This window comes from Glycine soja, chromosome 16, assembly GCF_004193775.1.
Source record: "Glycine soja cultivar W05 chromosome 16, ASM419377v2, whole genome shotgun sequence".
Taxonomy (NCBI): Eukaryota; Viridiplantae; Streptophyta; class Magnoliopsida; order Fabales; family Fabaceae; genus Glycine; species Glycine soja.
In genome coordinates, this window is record NC_041017.1 from 5,716,463 (window position 1) to 5,736,305 (window position 19,843).

The 19,843-nt window shown below is 31.8% G+C and overlaps 2 protein-coding genes and 1 long non-coding RNA gene across 3 annotated transcripts; 2 read left to right on the plus strand and 1 right to left on the minus strand.

Annotated features, from left to right (window-relative positions):
• The first annotated feature begins 367 nt into the window (after nucleotides 1-367).
• LOC114388954 (anthranilate synthase beta subunit 2, chloroplastic-like) lies at nucleotides 368-4,921 on the plus strand. The gene is made up of 8 exons (XM_028349509.1): nucleotides 368-665; nucleotides 753-913; nucleotides 2,125-2,195; nucleotides 2,339-2,376; nucleotides 2,530-2,640; nucleotides 2,882-2,981; nucleotides 3,162-3,297; nucleotides 4,621-4,921. The coding sequence occupies exons 1-8, from the start codon at nucleotides 548-550 to the stop codon at nucleotides 4,720-4,722; spliced, it is 837 nt and encodes a 278-aa protein (XP_028205310.1). The 5' UTR covers nucleotides 368-547; the 3' UTR covers nucleotides 4,723-4,921.
• A 1,685-nt stretch (nucleotides 4,922-6,606) lies between these two features.
• On the minus strand, nucleotides 6,607-7,871 carry LOC114389027. Its single transcript, XR_003661687.1, has 2 exons — nucleotides 7,344-7,871; nucleotides 6,607-6,955 (listed from the first exon to the last, which is right to left on the minus strand). It is a non-coding gene; the product is annotated as an uncharacterized LOC114389027 (long non-coding RNA).
• Nucleotides 7,872-9,431: 1,560 nt separating this feature from the next.
• LOC114391240 (ribulose-phosphate 3-epimerase, cytoplasmic isoform-like) lies at nucleotides 9,432-15,078 on the plus strand. The gene is made up of 8 exons (XM_028352294.1): nucleotides 9,432-9,708; nucleotides 9,901-9,905; nucleotides 11,444-11,506; nucleotides 11,607-11,713; nucleotides 13,381-13,478; nucleotides 13,646-13,738; nucleotides 13,850-13,891; nucleotides 14,801-15,078. Exons 1-8 carry the CDS (start codon nucleotides 9,592-9,594, stop codon nucleotides 14,960-14,962), a joined length of 687 nt encoding a protein of 228 aa, XP_028208095.1. The 5' UTR covers nucleotides 9,432-9,591; the 3' UTR covers nucleotides 14,963-15,078.
• Nucleotides 15,079-19,843: the final 4,765 nt, after the last annotated feature.

The following is a 19,843-nucleotide window of genomic DNA, read 5'->3' on the forward strand; positions in this document are numbered from 1 at the left end:
TTTAAAACCAATTAAAAAATTATATAATATAATATTTATATTTTATAATATTTTAAATTAAAAAAAAACAAAAAGAAGAGAGAAAGTGTGTTAAAAAAAAGCAGTTATTTTTATCTTAACATGGAAAGATATTTGAATGTAAAATGAATAAATAAAAATAAAGACCAAGAACGGTTACAATTATCGCCTTTATATGTTGGTATAGACTTATTAGATGCTGCATAAATTTTAGATTTCGATCAACAATGCATTTATAACAAAAAAACGGATATGTCATAAAGAAAGTGGCATACATAACCAAACTTCAAAGAAAAAATTGCCCTGCAGTTAGGTTTCACACATTTTAACTCTGCAGTCTCGATCAAACAACTGAAAACTTTTTTGAGAAGATCACAAAACAAAATGAATGGTTGAGATGCAAGTTCTCTTCTTTCTGTGACCGCACCAAAACGGTGTAAAAAACGTGTTGCTTTATGTGTTATAAATAAGACTCTGCAGAAGCAAGTTCTTACTTTGTGCTTGTTTGAGCGAAGAGAAACATTTGAACATGGCTGCCACATTCTTCTCTCACTTGTCGCTTCTTCAATCCAACAACAACCCTTCTCTCTCTCACACACCCTCTCGCTTCCCTCATTCTCTCACCAACCGTGTCAAACCCTCCCTCGGTAACTAGTACTTCTGCTTCTTCGTTATTATTCTCTTTTTGTTCAAAAGTTTAGTTTTTGATGCAAAATTTTGGATTTTGATGACAGGTGTGGTATCTGTGGCCAAAAGGGTAAGTGGAGTGGTGCCAAAGGCCAATTTGAATGCCTTGGAGGCCAATTCGGGTTTCCCCATTTCGGCTAAGAAGTCCAACAACAACCCCATTGTTGTTATTGACAACTATGACAGTTTCACCTATAATCTTTGCCAGGTTGGTTCTTTCACATGTAATAATTGTCTGTGATTCCATCTTGATGTTGATTGTGATGGTTTTGTTGTCTGTAACCTATGCAAGGTTCTTTTTTCTTTGTCGCTTATGTGTGTGGTTTGATGATCTGAGTGTGTGTGATTATTTGTGTGCTGAAAGGAGAGTCAAGGGATTTGGGGAATTGCAGAAGGCCTTAATCCGTGTATGTGTGTTTGTGCGTGCTGAAAATCCTGGATTTAAAAGGATTTGAGGATCCTAAATTCATTCCTCATCATTTGTGTGATTCATTCTTGATGTTGGTTTGTTCTGAAGATTGTTTCTGTTTTATTATTTTAATACTTGATGATTGTGTCATGTGCTTTACTCACTGTTTTAGTGTGAGGAAATTTAGGGTTTTTATTGTATTTTACTGCTACTTTTTTTTGTGTGTGTGTCTAGTTTGTGTGCTGAAAATCCAGGGAGTTAAGGAGTTTGAGGAATTGTAGAAGATCTAAATCCATTATTTATCATTTGTGTGATTTCTTCTCAATGTTGGTTTGTTATCAAGATTCTTGGTTGTGTATGTGTGTGTGTGTGTTCATTTCTGTGCTGAAAATCGTGGGAGTTGATGATTTTGAAGAATAGTAGAAAACCTAAATCCATTTGGTAAAAGTCTTGGGTGTCATTGTAAAATGATTCAAATTAGCTAAGCTTGTTGAGATTGAGGCAGTGATTCAAATTCTTGACATGATTTGGAAATATGCAGCAAGTGGAGTTTATGCTAATTTCAGGCACTTGTGTTTTCCATCTGAAAGTGTCACACTTTAAAGGAACCAAATTTATTGGCTGGCTGGTATGCGATAAGGTTTAGATGAGATGATTTTTTGCTTGAGTTTTGAACCTTTTGCAGTGAAGGGGAAGAGGCTAATGGCAAATTTAACACTGAATTTAATATGTCAAAAGAAATATTGTAGAGGGATTTCCATACCAAGTTTGCTTATTTCAGGAGATATGGAAATCTGGAAAATGAATAGAGTGTTAATAACAATAGCATTTCCTAAACTTATTTGCAAAAGAGTCTTAAATTCCCCTCTCCCTCTCCCCCCTTTTCTTCAATTTAACTGAACTTTTTTCAAATGAGATATGAGATCTTTGTATAGAACCTGCTGTTGTACATGTACGTCTGTTTGTTTTACAAAAGTGTTATTCTAACATTGTATCATTTACATTTGAAGTATATGGGGGAGTTAGGGTTTCACTTTGAGGTCTACCGCAATGATGAGTTGACAGTGGAGGAGTTAAGAAGGTAAAATTGTTTTTGCTGGTTATGTATGTATATTGTATAACAGGTTCTTGCTGATGAAGCAGTTTGTGGGATAATGCATGTTCTTTGAAGTTTCCTGATGTGCAGGGCTAACTATAATTATTTATTTTGTCTATTTTGCATAGGAAAAATCCCAGAGGAGTGCTGATATCACCTGGGCCAGGTAAGGCTTGGCTTCTTTAGAATTTTCATTTTTTATATAATTTTTGAATTAATAAAAACCTAATACTTGATCACTGTTTAGATAATAGATAAAGAAAAAGAAACAATAGAATAAACACAAGAATACTGATTTACATTTTTTTCATCCTTACAGGAGAACCTCAAGATTCAGGCATATCTTTGCAAACGGTTTTGGAACTTGGACCAACTGTGCCATTGTTTGGTGTGTGCATGGGTTTGCAATGCATTGGAGAGGCTTTTGGAGGTGAGTCTATTAGGTGCCTTGTAATCCCCTTAGCCACAAATCTATTAGCTGCGTAGAAATGAGTATGAAAATTTCTTGATATATTTGTATGTTGTTCATCATTAACTTGGCTTTTAATTTAAATGGCAATCATCCCCTGCATTCTGATCTTCACCATTTAGTCTCCCTCTCAACTTTCATTTCTTCCTTTTGGCTGGAACACTACAATAAGATCAAAACTTTCTAATGTTATCCTGTGCAGGGAAGATTGTTCGTTCTCCTCATGGTGTTATGCATGGAAAAAGCTCTATGGTTTACTATGATGAGAAAGGAGAAGATGGATTACTTGCTGGACTATCAAAGTAGGGTTTTGTTACTTTTATATGAAATCTGGGGCTTTATTCTCTGCTTCCAATTATTTTTAATCCGCTGTCTACAGTTTTACTATTGGTTATCAACAGCAGCAGTCTCGTTGCTTTCAAGTTCCAACTTTTTCTGAGCTCTGACATAGCATTTCTCCATTTAATTCATATCATTTTCAGTCCTTTCTTGGCTGGTAGATATCACAGCCTTGTAATTGAAAAAGAGAGCTTTCCTCATGATGAACTTGAGGCAACAGCATGGACAGAAGATGGTCTTATAATGGCTGCTCGTCATAAGAAATATAAGCATCTACAGGTAACATCTTAATCTTCCTTCAGAAGATTTTCTTATTCAGCATTGAAATCAATATTCTATCATGATTATTTTCCACTGTTTGTATCAATGTAAAAAATGATTGAGTGTTCTAATAATTCATAAAAGGGATATCCTGTTATGAAGAATAAATAAATTGGGATTATTGAACTTGATGATTAATTTATGGGACTGAAGTGTTCATATTGTATCTTAATTGGTATAAGTGTAACTGTTAATTCCTGGTCTTCATTTAGGAGAAGATAGATCCACAACTTAGTATTTTTCTAATTCAATCTGGAGAGGAATCTATAATCTTTCCAGAAATAAAGAAACTAGTGGAATCAGGTTTTACTCTTGAATCTTGATATGGAGTTTAGTTAACATCGTCCACAGGGGTACCTTAGTATTCCTTATGTTTGGCATATACTTAATTACTTTTTCCATGTTCAAGAAATGTCAGTTTTCTCTTGCAAATACAGAAAATTTAGAAAGGTGACTGCATAAGCCATGAATTGATGCACTCTCTCATGCCAAAACTTGCAGTATTTCTGTCAGCTAGCCTCAAATCACTTAATTCCTTCCCAGTATAACTTCTGTTTCAAGTCCTTAAATTTTCAGGACTAGAACATGTTGCATACAACATTTACTCCTCTCTGACAAGTAAAATCATCAACATAAATTCTCTATTGGCCATTGTAGAAAGTGTTTGATTCAGCTTATTATGGAAAATAATCACTTTCGAACCAGCCTCACGAGAGAGCTTAAAAATTCGATTGTTCCCCAACATTTAAAGCCAAAACAAACATGGCCTTAATTTCCTGTTTTGTCAAATAGCATGACACAGTAAATGTACTTTATTTTACCGTTAGTGATTTTTTTTTCCTGGATTGATGCAACCCTTATATCTTTCAGTTGTCTCCTATCCTTTTTAGTATTTATAGTTTTATAGGGAAAAATCTTAATATTTTATACTGTGTTTAAAAAGTAGGAAACTTAGCTACTTGTGAGGGTGGTTTACAATCAAATTTAAACCTTTTACCCCATATATTCCTATTTGCAGGGAAGGATTCTGTTGATTTGAAGTTCATGCCTTTATTATTATTATTATTATTATTAGGGGAAAAGGCACTTGGTGCCTAACCGCTTTTCCATATTTTTTTAAAATAAAAAGCAAGATAATAAAAGTTAGTGGCTGGTTTGTGAAGGTAATTATAGAGATAAAATAATAATAGATTCTTCTTATTATTATTATCATCATCTTTGAATTTGTACTTTGTCTCCCTCTCTTCCCATATAGAAATTTATTTATTTTTTTCACTATAGGGTGTTCAGTTTCATCCAGAGAGCATCATAACCCCAGAAGGCAAGACAATTGTCCGTAATTTTGTCAAGCTTATCGAGAAAAGGGAGGCTGGTGGCTCTTGAAACAATGTTTGATGTGTATAGTTAAAATTGTGGATTGACGCAGCATACTAGAAAATAAAGAAAAGGTATAATAGCACCTTTGTCAGCCACAATTTAGAATATCATAGAAAATCTTGGTAGGGAAGAACCTTTAGCCTGATAGATCTATTATTTGATTTCCCTAAGATATATAAAAGTTTGGTTTTAGTTTCTCCTTGGATTCCCTGTGTCTAGCTTCTCTTGTGTGGGAAATATTCAAGTACTTCTAGTAGTTTACAGAATTTTTGTAATGTAATTTTTTTAATACACTGCAAAAATTGGTTTCCCTAATATAAAAAAATATATTAGAGAAACTAGTTTTGTAATATATGAAAAATATAATACAGAAAATAATTCCTGTTATATTAATTTATACGTTACAAAAAATAGTTTTCATAATGTATTAGAACATAATTTCATTACAGAAATTAGTTTACGTAAAAGGATATTTTTATAAAAAAAAATACAAAAAATAGACAGAGTGCAGAAAGCAAAAAAAGACTATAATAGTATCTCCTAGTCATAGCCCATAAAGGCTGTCTTTTTTAGTAAAAACACTGGGCCTAATGGAAGCAGAATAAAACAAATATACTCAGCTATTCCTACGATTCAAATTTATACAAAAATGAGACTTACATCTAGGTTTTCATATAAACAACTGAAACCCTTTTCTAGTAGGATGACCTAGTGATCTAGTGAATTAGTTTTATGCAATTTTGTTTAAATACTTCGGTGAATGCAAATTTTATTTCATCGTGAAATGCAGCATTATGACATGAAGAATGGAAGAAAATTCTAATCGTTTAAAATTTTGCTCAAAAGTAAAATTTTAATCATTTATTAAAAATGTTTCTTTTACAGTTAACAAATTTTGAAATACCAATGCACAGACAAAAAATTAGACCAATCCTTGGGATGTCTGATGGTTTTTTTTTTTTTTTTTCAGCTTTTGCATTCTTGGAATCTATACTTTTGGAAGGTGTTTTTTAGGCTTTTGGGGGTTATTAAAGGGGTATACGAGATAGGATATAGCATGTACAGTACCTCACTGTACATCCTAATTGATTATTATTCTAAAATTGTTTTTTTCTTATCTTTATCAATTTAATTGTTTTTCATTAATGATTGAAGAAAAAAATAATTAATTAAAAATATATAGAAAAAATAATTAAGAAATCTAAAAATTAAAAAAATATTATAATTATAGAAGGAGGGAGTATAATTATACCTTATTTGCCTTAAAAAAAACTAGAGGCTCATGTTCTTTTATATACATTGTTTTGATTTTTACCCTTGGGAAGAGAAATCATATGGAAAAAGTGAAAGTGAGATAGTCAGTGCACGACACAAGCAGGTTGAGAGACAGTTTGCAGGAATAATTGTCAGTGTCATGTTTATTTGAAAGAAAAAATTTACATGATCACTTGCAGTCTACAAATTACTTCCAAAATAAACAATAGCCTTTTTAGTGATGACATGACCCTCAACATTAGGAGTCACCCATTTGTAGAAGTTGTTGAAAGAATTTGTCTTTTTTGTTGTTTTTTTTAAAGTGTCTCATGAAATGGTATCATTCGAAGGGACAGTACAGGGAGTTAAGGATAACTTGGCAATGAATAATAGAGAAGCCAAACTTGTGTTGAATACATCTCTTACCTTCATCAGTTCATCAAAAACCAAGCAATGCTCATTCACTAAAATATTAAAGTAACGACATTAATGCATTGTTATTTTTTTTTAACCTTTCCTTTCTTGCATAGTGCATCAAATTTATTGCTAGCTTAAACATCGGGGTTCTTGCTTTTAAAATATGTTGTTTCGTTCACGTGATTCACAATGCTTAAGCTAAAGATTAGAGTACCGCTATCAAGAGAAGTTCTACAGAAAAGTAATAAAAATAAATAACATGTCTTAGTTACAAGTTTATCTTTACATAAGCTATCAATGATTGTGTTGTAATGAACATTTCAGCTTAATCATTTCTCTTTCATCTTTCTCAGCAATTATGTCACTCAACAATTATAAACATCCTAATACTTCAAAAAACTTGGACTTATTTGTCTTAAGTCATCATATTTATAAATATGATAAAGTTCATTCATTTGGACTCCATTATATCTACCATCATCAGAGAATTCATTTGGACTCCATTATATCTGTCATCATCGGAGACTTCGCTGAATCATTCCAATTTATTGAGATATTATAGTAAAATCTGCCAGAAAAAAAAATGAAATGATAAATGGATGAAGATTATTAATATTATCAAGTCCAAAATGTCACAGCCTATGTGCCTTAGGACAATCAATCTCTCAATTTTAGTTTGGTCTCTCATCTAGAAAAACAACAATTTGTAGTGACAAAAATATCCTTAATAAATGGAGTACATTGACACTACATTAGTCATTTCAAAACTCAAAATAAATGGCTATTTGTTGTCATAATAAATAAATAAAAACATCAAAATGAACTTCTAATAAAAAATAGAGTGATACTGAGCCCAATGGATAGCCAATCTTCTTATGTGTACGAATAAAAAGTAAATAAAAATTGGCAAGTCTTAATCAAAATTCAAAATAATGTACAACAAGAGAGCAACTCACCTAATTTAAATCTTCCAAACATTCTTCCAAGCTATCATTTCATGAAAAAGATCTTGAAAAATCTTTTGTGCATTCTCAAGTCTTCCACCTTTGCATAATCTTTAATTTTCTTGAATAATGCAATTGCTTTTGAATAATGCAATTGTTTAATCAAAATAAGATTTCTACACAAAACATTTAATAAAGAATATTGATTGAGTGACTTTTAACATATATCTCTTATTAAAGAGATTCATAACCTTATTTATTATTCTTATGATATTATAACTAAACAATACCCATCCATTAAAAAATATCTAAGAATGATAAGTAATAACATTAGGTTTTTCAACTATTTCAGTCAACAAACCCACTTGTTATTCTAATGGATTAAGGAATTGTAAGTGATGATATGGAAAGAAATTTTCTTACCAACCATTTCAGAAACAAACATTATTTTTGCATAAGCTATCGATAATTGTGTTGTACATTATCACAACAGTTTTATCGAACAACCATGCAATTTTCACCATTAAGACAGAGACCTTTGTCACATAAAAAAGGCAAATTTCATATGACCCAGGTGGCAGGAACAGCTGACCAAGATCTTGAAAATACCAAGACCTGGTTCAACAATTCCAACAATCCCCTTAACATGCATGTGCTTGAAAAGGGTAATAGCATTAAGGTCACGCTTCATCTTCACACGGGACCCAAAAATCGTGTTAAATTCGAAGATGGGTGGGGCTGGACGCAAATGGAAAACACTGTGAATGAAAATGGAGATTGAGAATTAGAAACGAAGCAAGAAAAGGGAAAAAAAGTTTGGACAGAAACATGGTACCTTAAACGTGACACAAGCACTGACGTTGGTGCGACGAAGAGTGTTTTCCTCATCTTCTTGTGAATATGTTTGTGCGGCGCCTTAGGGTACTTTGGTTTGCTGGATGATTCACTCATCAGGTCATATATATAGGCCCAGACACAAAGTAGGGAATTTTTGTTTATTTCAATATTTTTTATCTTTCTGTTTTTCAAGTTCATGAATATTATTATTAATTTTATACTTTTAACTAATTAAAAATTATCTTAAAAAACAATTAGAAACTATCTTGAGCATAAAATTGAAAGATTTTATTCTGTACTTTGTATTGGCTAAATATTTTTATATAATTTTAATTTATAATAAATAAATAATTTTAGTATATAGATTAATTATTATAATTATAATAAATAATTTAAATTAACATATAAGGTTATTTTAATTATTAATAAATTTTTTAAAAAATTATTGAAATGAAATTTAAAGATAAATATAAAAAATTATATTGGAGATGGTAGATACTTAAAAAAATTAAATATAAAAAATAAAAATAAAGATAAAAAAAAGGTAGTTGTGAGGCGTGTTAAATGCATATCTAAAAAAGATATAATAAAAAATATTATAAATGTTAAGAAAATAAAGATAGTGACTATCATTGTCTAAGTCATGAATTTTAATTTTATAATTAATATTTAATTTTATTATTATACAATAAAATTTTACACAGATAAATATTATGTGACAATATTTTTTTAAAATTTAATAAAAACTAGTAAAAAAAATAGGCACTCTCTCAAAATATTATTATTTTTACCTATATACTCTTAATTATTCTCTTTCCAAATAATTGATCAATTTAATACCATGACTATTGGTCTTAAATCACGTGAATTAATTGAAAATCCTTATCATTAGAAATAAAAGGAGAATATAATAACTAATACACACTTCTGTGATAAGACATTTATGTTGTCTAAATAAAAAAGACTTAAATAACCTATAATTTCATCCTTATAAAATATAATTTTTTATTTTAATTCTTTAGAGATTTTTATTAATTTATCGCATCATCAAAAATTAAAAATAATTGAGAAATAATATAAGTAAATCCTATGAATTTTAAAATTATTTCTCACCTATATCTTTTGTAAAAAACAACTTTCAGTCATTTCCATCTTCACAAATTATTTTCTCACTCAGAACAAACACAACCTTAATTTGAGGAACAAATATGGGGGGTTTATTCAAAACTTTTTTTTCTTAATTAACGTTGGTGTGTCTCCAATCCAATGGGGGCGGTGTCAAAAATTTGCAACCTAAAATGTGAAAGTGTAGCGTTACTGTTAAGTTCTTTTCTTCCTACTTAGCGACCCTCCAATCGCGAATATTAAGAGAATCAAACTCGTTCTGTTTTGTTTTTCTTTATTTCTGAGAAAGAAAGAAAAGATGGGAATGACACCGAAAATAGCTCCTTCGATGCTCTCTTCCGACTTCGCCAATTTGGCTTCCGAGGCTCAGCGCATGCTCCACTTCGGCGCCGATTGGCTCCACATGGACATCATGGTCTTCTTCCTCTTCTTCTTCTATTGCATGCTTACAATTTTGTTCCTTTGTTAACCAAGTTTGAATGATTGTCTATGTGTTTGTTACTATTAATTAATTTCTCTCATTGAGCTTACTTTAATTTTTCAGCAACCATGGCTACTGATTTTTTTTTTTTATATTTTTATTTTTTCATTTTGGGTTCATTTGCAGGATGGGTAAGGAAGTCACTCACTCTCTTGCTTTGCTTATGCTATTGGCTTTGTCCTCACTCCTCATATTGCCATTACTTCCAAATTGAATGGGTTTTTAAGTTGCATTTCAGTTCATTCCCTTTTTGTTGTTTTGTCAAGTTAATGTTATCTGTGTGCAAGGATAATGGGTTCTAGTTCTTTTTGCTGATTACATTTCAAGTTTTGAATTTTAATGGTCTGTTAACAATTTGCGGCACATTCTTTTGTCGATTTGCTTCTATATTTGTAACAATGATTTTGAGTTAGTTGTAATTAGTTTGTTTGTTTATAGCTTTGGGTTAACATTGACTAGAATATTCTTTACTTTATTCAAAATAAGTATTCTCTAAATATTATTCAAATAAGACTCCTTAAGTAAGGTCTTGAGTTCATGTCTTGTGGTTGGGAAGAAATACCCCATTAAAGGTCTCCCTAATAGAGATTAGTCAAAGACAAAACTGGTGGGTACTTTGCACTTATAACATGGTAATGAAAGAAAAATGTTTTCTCTAACTTAATAGTCTTATTATAGCACTAGAGATAAGAATTGTTATTCAATGGTGAATGGTCTCATTGTATGTGTTGGGCTATAGTTATTCATGATTATTACTGAATACTTTTTAATCCAAGTAGACTGACCTATTAGTAGACAGAGAATCACAATCTTCTGTCATGTTCAATAATAACAATAACAGGATCAAAGCAACCTCATGTTCTCATTGTAGATTCTGCTACGGTATTCATTTCTAATCAGTGCGGCATTCTCTGTTATAAATTTCTCCAATATCAACTACCTGTATAGTCTTATACTTTTTGCTATTACTAGCATGACTGAGACCATGACTGAATTTTTCCTACCTTATCCTGTTATTTATAGTATTTTAATGCTTTAGCTAAATAAATAGTTTAATCTATGCTACATTCCTATGTTGCATTGTAACCCAGTAATTGTTTTTGGCCATCAGTCATATAAACATGTAGGCTTTAGCAGATGCTGAAACTCTTAGATCTCAAGATTATTTTCTGGCAACGGATTTCTGAATTGAATCATAATTTTCTACCTGTTTCCAGTTCTTTGTTTTTGAAACAAGTAAACTCTCTTGTACTGTATTGACATTAGGCAGAATGCCTTCATTATAAAAGTGTCACGGAATGGAACTGCAGTTTGAGCATTTAACTATACTCGTACTGAGTTGGATCTGGGATGATCATCTAATTGAAGGAAATTGAGACAAACTCTGGCAGAGCTTGGCAATATTTATCTTTCAAGCTTCTGCTTGCAAGGATATGAACTGTAAAGGTGCTCGTTCTATCCACAGCATTAATGATTGATTTCATAGTAATTGGTAGGGTATTTTGTTTGTCAACTTGACTTGGTCTTTCTATGGATGATTTTGAGTCACCTCATGCGTGCTTAATTTTGTTTATTATCGAATGTTACTATCTTTGAGTGCGTGTTTTGGGCCATTAAATTACTAGATCTGTTTCCTTTCCTTTCTCCCCTTTCCCTCTATTTCGTGCAGGCATTTTGTCCCCAATTTAACTATTGGCGCTCCAGTTATTGAAAGTTTGAGAAAGCACACAAAGTAACAACCTTCCTTGATCTAGATGATTTTATGCAGATTTCTTTTTTCCTATTTGCATAATATATGGTGCTTTTTAGTCATCAACCATTCACCCTTGCAGGGCATATTTGGATTGTCACCTTATGGTTACAAATCCTCTTGATTATGTTGAACCCTTGGCAAAAGCTGGTGCTTCTGGTTTTACATTTCACGTAGAGACATCAAAAGGTTGGTCCTTATACTTCCTTCTTTTGGTTTGTCTTCCTTATATGCCGTTTTCTTCTGCCTACCTTTATTCTACCTCCGATCCTTTCCTTTATATAAGAAACAAATCTTAGTATTAATTAAAAATATTCCCTCCGTTCCTATATATAAGACCCAGTTTTCTAATTCATCAAGATTAAAGAAAGTGGTTAATTTAGTTGATAGCAATAAATTTGTCTTAAATTTATAACCTTCTGAAAAACTATCATTGCCATTAATACTTCTCTCTCTTCTAATGGTTTGTCAATACATTCTCTTTCTTCTTTTAATGAGGAGTATTTCTAATATAAAAAATAGGTTTAATTGCAAATTTAGTCTCCCTAGCTCACGAATTTGGTCCCCTTGTAATTTAATTTACCAATTGAGCCCTCCATTTTTTTGCAGTCCTGTTATTTTAGTCCCCAATCCCGAAATTGGATATTGACCGTTAATTGCTTACATTGACTGTCACGTGTCGCGCTTTTATTGGATCTAAAAACCTTCTCCCTGTCATCACCCTAAAACCTTCTTCCGTAAAAGCAAATAACTTTTATCTTCGGATGGCAATGACGACGCACGATGATGTAAATTCCTGGGTATAAATCATCTCAGCTATGCAATGTCTATCATGGTTTGCAACAATTGCTAGAAACAGCACAATGTTCAGGATGCAAATACCACAAAATGTTGTCATTTGTTCTTTTCATTATTTATTATCCAATTTACTGCAGCTAAGGTCGTAAATTCCTGGGTTTAGCATGACATATATTACTCTCCTGTCTGTACAATTTTCACTTCTTAATGTTTTTTTTATGGGAGGATTTTTTTTACCAAATCAAGGGAAAAAGAAATAGATTTTAAGGGAGTAAATATTCCCCCATTTACATTTTAATTTTACTCTGTTAAAGATGTTTCCATAACTTTTTCACTACAAAATAAGACAATTGAGAATAAACGAGGAAGGTACCTCTGCCGAGGAAGAGTGAGAAGCTAAAGATCGAGCTTAAGTTCCTCTTTCTTGGTGCTGAGAAAATGAAGAACGTAAGGGGTGACTCGAATAACAACAACCCATGCCCCGAACATGGCCGCGTGAGATTTCAGCTGCTTCTGTGCTGCAGCTTTGTCTGGCTTGCGCATGAACATTCCTGGAAACGTGATGATGCCTTCTTCTCTGATCTTATTTCGCTTAAATCCTAACTCTCAATCTTCACTCTTCTCTTCAATTTAGGGTGATGACAGGGAGAAGGTTTTGAGATCCAATAAAAGCACGACACGTGGTGGTCAACATAAATAATTAACAGTCAATATCCAATTTCGGTGTTGGAGACTAAAATAACGGGATTGCAAAAAAATGGGACTCAATTGGTGAATTAAATTCCAGGGGGACCAAATTCATGAACTGAGATAAATAAGGGGACAAAATTTGCAATTAAGCCTAAAAAATAATTAATGCAAGGAACATTATAAATTGGGTCTTATAAAAAGGAACATGCACCATTTCAAACTTAGATCTTATAAATAGAAACAGAAGGAGTAACTAATTTAACCACTTTCCATGATCTTGATGATTTAGTCCTATGTTTCTTATATATAGGACCATAGGTAGTATAATATTTGTTTTATGCTTTCTTAAAAGTGGCTCTTGTGGATAGATAACTGGAAAGAACTTATCCAAAGAATCAAGTCACATGGCATGATTCCTGGTGTAGCATTAAAGCCTGGGACCCCCGTTGGAGAGGTTTATCCTCTGGTATGTATTTTCCCCCCTCTGGTTCTCATATGGTCATATATACCTGTATAGCTGGATGGATATTTTATCATCCTTTATTTTCCGTGAGTATTGTGCATAAACTTGAGAATAGATACAATATCTCTGACTGGAGGCTCCTAGTCTTGAGAGAGTGTTTCTTTTCACAGGTGGAAGCCGAAAATCCTGTGGAAATGGTTCTTGTGATGACTGTAGAACCTGGATTCGGAGGACAAAAATTTATGGCAGAGACGATGGATAAAGTATCATCACTCTTTCTTATGTTATGCTTAATGGTTGACAACACTCATCAATTATGAAAGTTGTATATATTTTTTCATTTTTTTTCCTCTTATTTTGAATTTTCAAACCAGGTACGTATACTTAGGAAGAAGTATCCATCACTTGACATAGAGGTATCTCAGCCTATTTATTTGTCTGTGACTTCTTGCCTGCTAAGTTAGATGCACATTTTCTTCATGGTTGTAGACACAGTAGATAATTGGGATTTTTTTCCTTGGTTGATTCTGAACTTGTTAAAGCTTTCAAATTTTACCCTTTTATGTTCTCGTCTCTTATTTAAGACAAAGAACAGTGGTCTTTTATTTATTTCCTGTTGCCTTAGCACTTTCAACTTCCTTTATATATAGGTTTCTCACCAAAACTTACCATTCAACAGTATATCTAAGTGCTAAATTATCGTATTCATGGAGATTGGAGATCATTAAGGTCTCATTTGGAAGAGCCTATTCATAGTTTATTTGGACTTACCTTATCACATAAACACTTATGTAAGTGTTTGGGAAAGCTAATAAAATTAACTTATGATATGTTCATAAGTTATTTTCAGCTTATTTCTATAACTTCAAAATAGCTTATGAAAACAACTAATAGCTTATGTAGAAACAGTTCAACATCATTTCCTCTTTGATTATAAATATAACTTGTACATAAGTGCTTATGTTTTGTTTGGATAAACTTCTCAATAAGCACTTGTAGGAGAAGAAAATAAAAAGATAATATGAATTATGCTTCTTCCATAAGTTAAAATCAGCTTATATACAAGTTAAAATCAGTGTTTTGGAGAAACTAAATGAGAGTTTCTATAAATTAACTTATACATAAGATAATTTTAACTCATGACAGAATTTTTTTTTCTTATTTTTCTTTTCTTTTATAGGTACTTATCAAGAAGTGTATCCAAATAGGTTCTTAATTAAACTGTTTAGCCAAACTGGCCCTAAATGCAACTGTTAGCATCCTCACGCACAATAGTAGTAATATTTTTTTTGCAACAATTGAAACGTGCTCAATTTCAATTGCAGGTTGATGGTGGTTTAGGGCCTTCAACCATAGACGTGGCCGCATCAGCAGGGGCAAATTGCATTGTTGCTGGAAGTTCTGTTTTTGGTGCACCTGAGCCAGCTCAAGTAATATCCTTACTGAGGAGTTCTGTTGAGAAAGCCCAGCAAACCTCGATACAGTAAAACAATGTCGTTTTAAGTTGCAGTATACTTCACAACTTTACATAAACAATATGCTTAATGTTAACATTTTCATAAGTTGAATAAAAGATCAAGTGACTTGATAATGTTTCTTAATATTTCGATATCAAGTATGCATTTCGTAAATATATAAAGGCACAAAAAGGGGATGACAGATGCTGCTGTTTGCTCAAGAACATGTCTAACTTCAAATTTTGAACCACTTAGTTTTTTTTACATTATGAGTAGAAAAGAGAGTGCCATGCATGGTTGTAGTAACTAAGCTCTTACTCTAGCTTGAAGGGTCTATTTGGATAAACTTTTCTGGAAATACTTCTAGGAGAAGAAAATAAGAAAAAAAAATTAAATAATCTTCTCCCCAAGCTAAAATTAGTTTATGTATAAGTTAAAATCCATCTTTCAGAGAATCTACTATGAGAAAGTTTCTACAAATTAATTTATGTATAAGTTAATTTTAGCTCATGGAGAAATTCATTTAATCTTTTCTTCTTATTTTTTTCTCTTAAAAGTCTTCTGGAGAAGTTTATCAGACAAACCCAAATTACTGGTAGACGGTAGTGTGAAATTAGTAATATAAAAATTAAATTCATAATAAGTATCTTGATATACACTTGTGACAATTCAATGTTTCCTATTCATTCAGAACAATAATTACCTAATCTATTTTCTTGATAGACACTTGTGACAATTCAATGTTTCCTATTCATTAAGAACAATAATTACCTAATCTATTTTCTTGATAGACACTTGACTGTAGTTCATATATTGGACTCATTGTGTGGGGGTTTAAAGTTCACTCTTACCTTGGCTACATACATTAATACAAGTGTAATTAACTAATTCTCCATGAAAGTACTTGTTCTTGTTTGGGATTGATGCACCAATTACACTTGTTTTTATCAACACATGCACTGTAGCATAAGTGCTTTTCTTGATTAAATGGATGTTGATCACAATCTTCAGTTCCCAATCTCCCCTCCTTCAATGTCTTTGAAATCTTGGATAAATGGAAGTTTAATTAAATCTACATTTGTTGACTTCTCTTATGGCACAATTTGTGCTAAATCATTCTCGTCAACTGAATTCATACATTTTAAGTTCTCCATTTTTATTAGTACCTTTTTTGTGACTGTCTTTATTCTCAACACAACAAATTAGAAGTGTCTTTAGGATTGGATTTGTCTCCTACTCCCAAAATCAGCATAAATTTATGTCTACCAAGAACAGTGGGCAGCATGTGTTCTCACGTGCATGTGCACGCTTTATTATGCCATTAATTTAGACCCCATACTTTGATCATATGGAAAAACATGCTTTTAAAAAGTTTGTTGTAGTCATTCTCTACGTCACGTGAGGGGAAAATAAGTAATATTCATCTTGGGGGTAATGCCACAGATATTGGTATGCGTGACCTATTTTCATGGCTTTTTTTTGTCTTCGCCTTTTTAGCCTTGGCAAACATCAAGCAAATTGGTATGGATGTAAAACCAAAACCTTACTGAAAACAAAATAGGGAAAATAGTCTTAATGATAACAAATTGAAATGTATCTCAACTTTCCAATTTAATTGAATGTTCTTTTGAGAAAAAAAACAGTTATCTTTAGCTTCTAATTCTGTTCCAGGACCTGATGTTCACGAAGGGAGTTTTGTTTTTCTCTTCCTTCTCACACCATATTCATGGATACTTTTTTATGATTTGTTTTTTGTACAATGCCTATTTTACTTCTGGACAAAATCATTATTTTTTAGAATAAAAAATTACAATAAAAAACTAATCCTTTTCTTTACTCAAATGCTACTATCAAACAAACAATTGATTAAACAGAAATGATTAATAGGTTAAAGTTAAGGTTAAATTATTTGAGTATTATTTAAATTTGATTTTTGACAAAAATAATTCTTAATCAAATTTTATTTATCTTCTTATTGAATTTCAGATTAATTAAATTCTTTTTTTTCCTAAAAAATCGAAAGATTAAAAAAAAATTGAAACTAACTAACCATCAAGGTAATAATGAAAAAACATCTTGTGCAAAAGGTTTATTTAGAGAGAGAGAGAGAGAGAACACCGAGGGTGGTACTAATGCTGTGAATAACACAATGAAAATTATGCTGTGTTGTCAAGTCTTGGGGCCAGGGTAAATGTATATGATGATAGCCACTAGGCAAAAAATGTTTAAAAGCTTGTTCCTGAGCTGCATAATCAAAAGCCACAAATTTTTCTTTCCGTTATTCTATAAGTTCTTGAAAAAGTGTGTAGGGGGAATACAAGGAAAAATATTTTAAGAATACCCGAGAATCCTAGTTTCTCTAATCTTGAACACCCCCACTACTTTTTGACTTCACTGAATCCAAGTTAGGCTAAAAGTTGGTACAAAAATAATGCATGGGTCAGAGAATCTGAGCCAAGCCATTCATCAGATTTTCGTTACGTTATGATAAAGTACCAATCACATCGAGTTTTCTGTTTCAGAATGCCCTCAAATGTATTGGTTCTGGACCAGATGCCAACCTCATCACCTCCTTAACCTATTCAACAACACAAATTTACATTATTTTTTGTCTCCGATTCCCAGAAGTAACGAGATATTTCAAAAGAAGAGATATGATAGATGTATCAAATGCTTGAATCAAACACAGCACGACAATATAAATCACAATAAAACATACCAAATACTGTATCATAGTATCTGTATTTATGTTGTATATGTATCGTTGCCAGTTTCCAAGATTCCATACTTGACAAGAATCACAACCAAGGAGTATATAAATCATACTTTTGAGAACCAACCATGTTAATTTTAAAATTATAGCTTTAAATCATTCAAGCCAATTCCAAGTATCAAAAGGAATAAAAAGTAAATAATGAGATTAGTCCTTAAATGGTGTAGCTTCGGTCATATTAGTGTGAAACCAATTCAGTTCAACTCTATCCTTGGAGTTCCTTCTTCGTTTGTGCATTGGAAAATGTGTTTTCAAAAACACACTTACTGTATGTTTGGTAAAGTGGACAAAAAGGAGATGAAACTTTTAAATCAAAATAAAAAGTAAAAAGCGTGAGTTTCACAAAATTTTATTGTTAATTGCACTCATTTTTCACTCTCTTTTGCATTCACCAAATGGAGCATTAGTCATTGAGTGATAGAAATGGTGTATATGACCAATGAAATACACATTTAAGTACTAGACATTAAGGTTAAAGATGTGTTTGGTTTAACATTAGGTTAAATAAAGATATGTTCCCATTCATGTTTTGAGAGAAGTAAAATTTCAGAATCTTTGATTCATTAAGAGCCTTTCATCGTTAACATTGAGGCAGAAATAATTTTATCAACAAATTAGGATCCTTACTTTTGTATTTATTTTGCTTTATCTGTTGTATTTACATTGTAACACGCACTATAATATTTTCAATTGCAAACCAAACATGCACCAAGCGTGTTTGTTTAGACGTTTGAATATCAATTCAACACATTCCTAGAAACCAAGAAGAGATTTGATGAACTTTTTACAAACACACCCTAGATGTATTGTCAGAGATAATGGGTGTAATTTTCATAATCCAAGAACTAATGAGTGATAGTATATATATATATATACTCGAGAAAGGAGAAAAATGGTTTCATAAGAAGGCACTTATTTTGATATTAACACACATAAAATGAAAAGGATGAGTTCATGAAGAAAGTATGCTTAATTAGTTATACTTATTGAGATAAGGTTTGTTGGATGCAATGTGGCTTGGCATGGACGGTGGGTAATCTTTTTTTTTCGAAGGTAGTAGTGGCAGTGGTCAACTTAGGATATAAATTATCCCTCGGACCTAACTATCCCTAGCCCTTCTTTCATGCCTTAACTTTACCATGCATTTTAGTTAATCTTCTTTTGTCTGCTCTTCATTTAGCCCATATACTTTCCACAACTTGCATCATTTCTATCCACACTGTTTCACAGATTATATTCTCCGTAATCTGTATACTCCCTTCTCATCTTTCATTCTTGGAAAGTCCAGCTATATATGTCTTTCCTTTTTATGTATAAAAAAGTTGCATGTACTTGGGAGACATAGTGCTCTCCATGTAAGCTTCTTTTGCATTGATGGGAGACCCTTTGTTGGTGACGTTTATGCCTTTGGCCGTTTTATTTTTATTCATAATCTTTTTGTGTTTTTTATTTGATATCCTCGTAATTAGAGTCTTAGGCTTCCCAGTAATTTCTCAATATATCCTCTCAAATTTCAATCTTTTTTATCAATCATGGGATTAATTCTAGATCAGGATTTAATTATATTTAAAGCTCATTATTCCTCCCTAAGAATATATTTTGTGAGGGTCCTTATAAAATACACTCTTAAAGAAAGACATGAACTTTAAGATTTTTGGTGTTAGGTTGGTATTTAAGGTGAAAAATAAAAATAAAAAAGTAAAAATTTCAAGATTTGGATTTTTAACTCCTTGATTGAAGTAATGAGACAACAATAAGGTATCTGTTTTTTATTTACCTTTCTAGTGGTAAGTGTTTAAGATCATGTTTAGATAATTTTATACCATAAACACTTCAAAGATAATATAATAAGAAGAAAAAATAAATTACTATATTACTTTTAATAATTTATTGTTAAAAAAAACTTTATCCTCTTGATCATCTCTTGTAGAAATTTGACTTTAGACCTTGTTATTGGATCCTTCAACTTATGAAATGATTCTAAGTCCTTATGTTCTTTTGGATAACCCTCTATCAACTTGAAAACATGACAAATGTCTTTTGGGGGTAGACTAGTTATTCTAAAGTTTGTTTTAAGTAACCTCCCACTATATTTCTTCTCATTTTACAAGGCTCCAAAGAATGTGATAAAAAAACCG

Bases quoted from the DNA above. Each gene is read 5' to 3' on its own strand.
- LOC114391240 (XM_028352294.1), top strand. From the start codon at position 9,592: ATGGGAATGACACCGAAAATAGCTCCTTCGATGCTCTCTTCCGACTTC. The intron at 11,507-11,606 runs GTAACAACCTTC...TCACCCTTGCAG, and splicing joins AGTTTGAGAAAGCACACAAA to GGCATATTTGGATTGTCACC. The intron at 13,479-13,645 runs GTATGTATTTTC...TTCTTTTCACAG, and splicing joins TTGGAGAGGTTTATCCTCTG to GTGGAAGCCGAAAATCCTGT.
- LOC114388954 (XM_028349509.1), top strand. From the start codon at position 548: ATGGCTGCCACATTCTTCTCTCACTTGTCGCTTCTTCAATCCAACAAC. The intron at 666-752 runs GTAACTAGTACT...TTTTGATGACAG, and splicing joins CCGTGTCAAACCCTCCCTCG to GTGTGGTATCTGTGGCCAAA. The intron at 2,196-2,338 runs GTAAAATTGTTT...TATTTTGCATAG, and splicing joins ACAGTGGAGGAGTTAAGAAG to GAAAAATCCCAGAGGAGTGC.